Below are 8,358 nucleotides of genomic sequence, written 5' to 3'. Positions count from 1 at the left end.
AAAAAAATGTATTTATTATATATGTCACGCATCAAAAATACATTTAAAAATGCATAAATTATACATTACTTGGCCAAATTGTTATATTTAAAATACTGTATACCCTAAAATGCATCCACAATGTGTGTTTTAAATGCATCCACAATGTGTTTTATGTTTTAAATGTGTTTTTTTTTCGTTTGAGGAGCATTAGGACCTTGTAATAGGTGAAGCCATTAGGCTTTCCCTCTGGACTCCGGAGGGAAACAGGACGCATGCGCTCATTTTACTATCAGCACATCCCGATCGCTACTGCACGCAGTGGGACGAAATGTAACAAAACACAGGACAACGTTGTACCTGTTTAAAGGAGCCGTTGTGGTGCCACCAACCAAATCACCTATTATTCAAAGTAAAACCTTCATCGCTTTGATCTTGAACGGGAAATATTTAAAGTGGTTTCATAAAAAAGGAACTGAGAAAGGATTTGACAAGTGGAGACTATACGTTTGTGGCAGCGTTTACTCGGCAAAGATGTTAACAAGATGAGAAAAACAATACCTGTAAATTAAGACCAGCTGCTCAAGACGTCAATAGAAGTGGTCCATCAGACGAGAATGGCTTGATTTTGTTTGTGTGAACAATGAGCAGTTTTTGACAGCAGCACTCATGCTTCAGGGAAAGAAAAAGAAAGTTTGCTGCGTCTGATTTTGATATTACATCCTGAGACTCGTTTTGTTGTCTATATTGTTATTAGTCGGCAAGACCACCTGTTTGGTTTGGCATATTCACCATGGCCAAAGTGATCCAAAAGAAGAATCACTGGACCACCAAAGTTAACGAGTGCGCGGTTCTCAAAGACGCTCCGGGTGATTTGAATGTGCAATTGCTGGGCGGTGCAGAGAACGGAGAGTTCGCCTTCATCGGACAAGTTAACGAGGATATCGTTATTTACAAAAATGGAAAATTAACGGAGGGGGAGTTGATATTGGAAGTAGAGAACCTATCGATCTCTGGATTGCCTCTGTATGATGTACAGACAGTGATAAATAATTGCAAGGGTCCCGTCAGATTGAAAACAGTCAGACAAGGTAAGAGATGACACAGAAGCAGCAGCGTCTATAGCGCTTCATTCATCCATATGACGTGATGTATTAAAGTGGATGAGGCACACACAGGTTATTCAATAATTATGTCCTGATTCTTTTACAACTTTTCAGAATCCCATTTAAAGTTTTAGTTCTGTCAGATGTACATCCTCATAAAATGTATGACCCTGTTGTTTTTCACTGTACCATGCCTGTGATTACATCAGCATCCCTGTGCATGTGACTAATAAACTCCATTATGTATCTATCATGTATGCATGTTGAAATGCCCCTTCCTCCTTATAGCAACACCCACAAGCCTTGCATTTCAGCATTTTACTTTTATATGATTGGAGAGTACATATGTTGTGGGCCAAATAATATTTGGTCTGTAGACCACCCATTAGTCCTAAGGCACTTACTGATAGTTGACTACATCCCAACCTCTCTGCCTGTACCTCAGCAGTAGGATGACAACACCATTCATTTGCATCATATGTCTTTTTAAAGAGCTTAACTTGATTGCTGACATGCAACACATTTTGGGACTATATCAACAACGATCTAATGAAATTGCTACCAAAATAGTTTTGGGGTGGAATTTTGCAATATCAGCAGACAAAGAGCAGCTCTGGCCAGTGGGAACCATTCATGGTCAACTTGACTCGGCCTGGCCATATAGTTTGACACTAAGCCAGTGTGACCGGAACCCAGTGTGTCTTGCAGGCTTGTAGGGATGCTCAGAGCCACAGAGATGGAGTGTTACTCTGGGATCTGACTGATTTCAAAAGTTTGTCCAAAGAGAGAAAAAAATCACAGAAAGAGAAATCTTAAAAAAATAGCAAAACCATACTTTTTACACTTCTATTTGCTCTATACATCCTGAGCACATATGCCTACTTTGTTGGCACTGATTAAGAGCCTCTTGATGGGAAACCTGTACATTAGCATGGCAGTTCCATACCTCAAAATCCCAATTCAACACATGGTTCTAGTTATGGTGAGTCTCCTCTGTCTATTCGGAAGACTGACAATCCTACCCATGTCCATAAATTACTTGAGACAATTATCAAGAATCTGGCCAATCAGCTCCCACTCCAGTCCCAGTGCTCCACCTGGCCCATTTCCAGATCCTGTCTGGAGGTGGGGAGGAACGGAGGGGATGCCATGGCGATACACTCACATGACCATATTCTCTTTCAGGTTTTAATAATTTACGTTGTCTGGGAATGTTTCTCCCTAATCAGGCTTAATTGGGAAAATATTTTTGGCAAAGGGCCATCTAACCCATATTCAGTTGGTTCAAGGCGTCTGTCATTTTCACACAGTTTACGGAATGGAAAAGCAAAAGACTGCTGATTAGGCTATTGTTCATCAGGTCGTGAAGGTTTCTGCATCATCCCTCGAGTTCAGGGGACAGGTCGGGCATAGCATGTTTGAGTGCTGATTGAGGCATTTTAATAACAACCAACAGTTTCTGTGTGCTATTGTTGTGGGAGGGATTACAGTACACACGCATGACACTGAGCTGCCACTGTGTACTACATACCATTATGTGGCCATGCTGCTGTATTGACACAGTCAACTTGATTATGTAATTGGTCAAAGTTTCGAAATGCATTCCCACACTCTATACCGTGTATATTTTACAGGACTCCCGCTGTATATCACAAAGAGAGACATGTCTTTGATTGACATTTCCTATGTAATAATTTGTCTGAGGCTGTGAGGTATCGTATCCAGTCTGATCACTAAACTGTATTTGAGGGAAATAGGTTGCAGATTAGATTATTATCATTATGTCCAAGGTTATGATACAAATAACAGTTGTATGTGTGGGTGGCTCTACTCTGGTCTACTTATGACAGTTATCAACATTTCCTCTACACCCCCCCCCCCCCCCCCCCCCCCCCCACTTCCCATGAACACATACAGACACACACACACACACACACACACACACACACAAGCTACCATGGGAGTGGATTAGTGTGCCAAGGCTCCCAGAGTGAATGCATGCATGTGTTATTGAGCATGTCCTTGTGTGTGTTTGCTGTATGATCAGTGTGTGTGTGGCGCTCCATGGGGCTTGGGCTGGGCAGACCAGGCAGCATGAAAAATGGGGTCAGGGAGGAGGTATCTAGTGTCTGGATCATGTCAGAACACAGCACAGTGCAGGGTAACTCCATGTGATGCTGTTTAATCACTACACCGGGCTGGCTGACCCAGTCTCAGACACCCAGACTTAGCTTGCAGTCAGTCAGTCAGTCAGTGGGCTATACAGCCTGTGATCAGTCAGAAGGAAAGGCAAAACTACACTCAGTTAATTTACATTTACGTTCAAGCTTTTTAAGCTTCATCAACATGATGTGTGGCTCGCCTGATGAACGATGCAGGCTCAGCAGATTTGAACTCGGTTGTAAATCCAGAAGGCAGGAGTTTCCCTTTTTTTAACAATGTGATGTGAGTATAGCTAGCTGTTCCTGTGGTTTCAATTTATAGCAGTGAATTAACTGTAGGTGGTAGGTGGAGAATGTCTCTCTTTGTCTTTGCATGTGGAAGCGTTTAGTAGTGGTGTGAATGGTCCGTGAAATGCTTTTGTCGAGGGATGGTTTTTCTCCTCTTACCGATACTGCTTATCAGTCTGGTACTTTAACGGTATTCTTATCGATTCTTTTTGTTATTTTTCTACGAAAGAAAATGAAACAAATTAAGAACAGAATTAACATTGCTTTATTTTCTGAAATGTCAAATAAATATACAATTATTTACAGCAAAAAATACAGCAATGTTTTGAACAAATCACTATTATAGACTATAATGTTGTGGTGATGATAATGTAAAACAAATGAAATAAACAATATTTTCCTGCTAAAGCAAATACAGTGGTATAGAGCAACACGGGTGGGGCCTGCAGGTAGGCTGCAGAAGACAATACAGTGGTAGAGCAACACAGGTGGGGCATGCAGGTAGGCTGCAGAAGACAATACAGTGGTAGAGCAACACGGGTGGGGCCTGCAGGTAGGCTGCAGAAGACAATACAGTGGTAGAGCAACACAGGTGGGGCATGCAGGTAGGCTGCAGAAGACAATACAGTGGTAGAGCAACACGGGTGGGGCCTGCAGGTAGGCTGCAGAAGACAATACAGTGGTAGAGCAACACAGGTGGGGCATGCAGGTAGGCTGTAAAAGAAAATACAGTGGTATAGAGCAACACAGGTGGGGCATGCAGGTAGGCTGCAGAAGGACTAACAGTTCTTAGCAGTTCTTCTGGAGAAATATCAACATTTTTATTTTACCTTTATTTTAACTAGGCAAGTCAGTGAAGAACAAATTCTGATTTTCAATGACGGCCTAGGAACAGTAGGTTAACTGCCTTGTTCAGGGACAGAACAACAGAGTTTTACCTTGTCAGCTCAGGGATTCGATCTTGCAACCTTTCGGTTACAAGTCCAACGCCCTAAACACTAGGTTATCTGCCACTCCGGCATATTTGGCTTCTCTGGCAGAAGTCAGGACTTCTCCTGGCTTATTGTGTTCCCTGCAGTCGAAAATACCCTCGCTAGGGGTGGAGGAGGCTTGAGCACAGAGGTAGCTTGTTGCAGTGTTTGTGAGGAGTGGTAGAGTAGTTCTCTTCTCCCACCACCACATCACAGGATCTTCAACCATGGAGATGGGGATGGGATGCACGCCTTTGTAGAGCTCGACCTCTAGGTAAACACACGCTGATGGTGAGGGACGAGGTGTCCTGTTGGATTGTCAACCTCAACTCCCTGTCCTCCTCTGAGAACAGCTCCTCCAAGGCGCTCCTCCAAGGCACTCCTCGTTTTGTTCAATGGAGGGACTGTCTCCTCCTTTTCCTCTCCTTCTCCTTCAGACTCCTCCTCCTGTGTCTGGTGCTCTGTGTCTGTCTGCTCCGACAACCCTGGTGTTGCTCCTCTCACATTGGCCTCAACAGTTGCCTTCCTCAGTCTGTCCCAGGTAGCGTCACTCAGCCTCCCTTTAAATCTGGGGTCCATTGCTGTGGCCTCATGCAGGTAGGCTTGAATGTCCTCATCCTGATAGCGCTCAGAGAGGTTCTCCCACACCTTCTCTTTGATGGTTGCCACAAATGTTGTATCTTCATGCTTCATAGTGAAGTGCTCTTCCAGTTTGTGGAGGATGGGTATGATCTGTCCACAGGGGGCATTCTTTTCACATGACACATACAGTGTGGATGTATAGAGGATTCTCATGAGCTGGACAAACTCCTCAGCCTTATGGAAGTCCTCATCCTTCAGACGGTCTAGGTTGCTTTTTGCAGTCGTTGGTCCAATGCTGCTGCTTGGATGGCTGGATACTGCTCCATCAATCTCTCCATCATTAGATAGAGTTCCATCTGGTCTTGACATCACGGATGAGTGAGTGTTGCGGAAGGCCTGAAACAAACAAAAAAAACATACATTTAATTACCGCACACTTGAATATTGAATTAAATTGTTAAATATGGGAATTTCAAAATAATACTTTAATAGATTGAATTGGCTTCTTACCAAGGAGCTGCTGCTTTTCCTTCAAGACTGTTTTGGACATCGAGGATCTCTTGAACCACACGACCACTGCTCTGATTCTGGCTGCCCATTTATCAATGAAAGTCATTTTGTAGATTTTATGCGCTGCCAGATACAATGTGTGTGCAAAGCATCCTATTTTTAGGATGTGTAGTCACTTGATGGCAACGTCCATATTGCCAGCATTATCAACAGTCACAGCTACAATCTTGCTCGACTCTATCTCAAACTCTTCCAGAATGTCTGAGATCTCCTCTGCCACTACTTTGCCAGTTTGTGATTTGTACACTGCCCTGGTGTGGAGGTCCTTCTGTTTTACACTGTCCTGGTGTGGAGGACCTTCTGTTTTACACTGCCCTGGTGTGGATGACCTTCTGTTTTACACTGTCCTGGTGTGGAGGACCTTCTGTTTACACTGCCCTGGTGTGGAGGACCTTCTGTTTTACACTGCCCTGGTGTGGAGGACCTTCTGTTTTACACTGCCCTGGTGTGGAGGACCTTCTGTTTTACACTGCCCTGGTGTGGAGGACCTTCTGTTTTACACTGCCCTGTGTGAAGAACCTTCTGTTTTACACTGCCCTGGTGTGGAGGACCTTCTGTTTTACACTGCCCTGTGTGAAGAACCTTCTGTTTTACACTGTCCTGGTGTGGAGGACCTTCTGTTTTACACTGCCCTGGTGTGGAGGACCTTCTGTTTTACACTGCCCTGGTGTGGAGGAACTTCTGTTTTACACTGCCCTGGCTTGTGTACTGCACTATAACCATGAGATAGTGGTCCTGACATAGGCTGGTCCACCCGTCTGATGTGATGGCCAGCTTTGGCACGTCCTTCAACTCAGTGATCACATGGGCCTTTTCTACACCATACCAGGTAGGAATGAATGTGTCACTGAGGTAACTCGTAGAGGAAGGGGTATATTTGAGGTTGAGTGCCTTGCTCATCTCCCTACATTAAAAAAAAGAAAATTCAACACATGAAAACTGTCATTATTTAATTATTGTGTTGTGTGTATTATATTGTGGCGTGATGGGACTAACATACAACCCTTTTATATTACTATATCCTAAACATAAATACAACTCAATATATACTGACACTGTTACCTAAAGCCCTTGGACTTCACAGTTGCAAAGGGGTGTAGGCCTTTCACTATGAACTTGGTCACGGCTAGGTGGCACTCATTCACCCTCTCCTCAGTCATCCTCCCACTAGCTGCCAGCGTGAAGGGGCTTTGGGCTGGTCTTTGGCTTGGACCAGCGGTATTAGATGGTGGAGTGGGTTGGTTCATTGTAGCTGCAACTTAAATGAAAATTGTGCAAAATCTTTAAATGGGTGATTGAATTTCTGAACGTACCCACAGCTATACAATCAGCTGGCTAATGGTTCCTTTTGTTAATGGAACCCATGAACCCATGTTCTCATAATTGAGTTAGCTCTGTGTGTGGGCTCCAGGCTGCTAGTATACATACCTAACGGGGATTGGGCAACGAGAGATAAACTACGAGCTACGCAGTCGAAAACTGCATTTCTCTGCCTGTACATGATGCACTTTCCATAGATGTTTGGACAGATTACTCGGGTTTCCGCCCTTACAAGCAAAAGTCTTGTTGCACTTGTGGCAACGAGCATTTTTTTATTTTTTTTATTTTTTTTTATTTCACCTTTATTTAACCAGGTAGGCTAGTTGAGAACAAGTTCTCATTTGCAACTGCGACCTGGCCAAGATAAGGCATAGCAGTGTGAACAGACAACACAGAGTTACACATGGAGTAAACAATTAACAAGTCAATAACACAGTAGAAAAAAGGGGAGTCTATATATACATTGTGTGCAAAAGGCATGAGGTAGGCAAATAATTACAATTATGCAGATTAACACTGGAGTGATAAATGATCAGATGGTTATGTACAGGTAGAGATATTGGTGTGCAAAAGAGCAGAAAAATAAAAATAAATAAATAAAAACAGTATGGGGATGAGGTAGGTGAAAATGGGTGGGCTATTTACCAATAGACTATGTACAGCTGCAGCGATCGGTTAGCTGCTCAGATAGCAGATGTTTGAAGTTGGTGAGGGAGATAAAAGTCTCCAACTTCAGCGATTTTTGCAATTCGTTCCAGTCACAGGCAGCAGAGAACTGGAACGAAAGGCGGCCAAATGAGGTGTTGGCTTTAGGGATGATCAGTGAGATACACCTGCTGGAGCGCGTGCTACGGATGGGTGTTGCCATCGTAACCAGTGAACTGAGATAAGGCGGAGCTTTACCTAGCATGGACTTGTAGATGACCTGGAGCCAGTGGGTCTGGCGACGAATATGTAGCGAGGGCCAGCCGACTAGAGCATACAAGTCGCAGTGGTGGGTGGTATAAGGTGCTTTAGTGACAAAACGGATGGCACTGTGATAAACTGCATCCAGTTTGCTGAGTAGAGTGTTGGAAGCAATTTTGTAGATGACGTCGCCGAAGTCGAGGATCGGTAGGATAGTCAGTTTTACTAGGGTAAGTTTGGCGGCGTGAGTGAAGGAGGCTTTGTTGCGGAATAGAAAGCCGACTCTTGATTTGATTTTCGATTGGAGATGTTTGATATGGGTCTGGAAGGAGAGTTTAGAGTCTAGCCAGACACCTAGGTACTTATAGATGTCCACATATTCAAGGTCGGAACCATCCAGGGTGGTGATGCTGGTCAGGCGTGCGGGTGCAGGCAGCGAACGGTTGAAAAGCATGCATTTGGTTTTACTAGCGT

At 43.9% G+C, this 8,358-nt stretch overlaps 1 protein-coding gene across 9 annotated transcripts in view; it reads left to right on the top strand.

The window, feature by feature from the left end:
- The first annotated feature begins 235 nt into the window (after nt 1-235).
- The window catches only part of LOC110494499 (membrane-associated guanylate kinase, WW and PDZ domain-containing protein 1), a 190,447-nt gene continuing 182,324 nt past the window's right edge, over nt 236-8,358 (top strand). For 6 of the 9 annotated variants that reach the window (XM_021569624.2, XM_021569620.2, XM_021569621.2 and 3 more), the window contains exon 1: nt 236-1,070. In XM_021569624.2, coding sequence (XP_021425299.2) covers nt 773-1,070 — 298 coding nt within the window. In that variant the 5' untranslated portion in view covers nt 236-772. The remainder of the gene's footprint in view (nt 1,071-8,358) is intronic. The other 3 variants (XM_021569622.2, XM_021569623.2, XM_036950565.1) reach the window with 1 other exon arrangement.

This window comes from Oncorhynchus mykiss, chromosome 17 (genome assembly GCF_013265735.2).
Source record: "Oncorhynchus mykiss isolate Arlee chromosome 17, USDA_OmykA_1.1, whole genome shotgun sequence".
NCBI classification, from domain to species: domain Eukaryota; kingdom Metazoa; phylum Chordata; class Actinopteri; order Salmoniformes; family Salmonidae; genus Oncorhynchus; species Oncorhynchus mykiss.
Note: the sequence above shows the minus strand (reverse complement) of the source record. Positions and strands in the feature narration are given on the sequence as shown.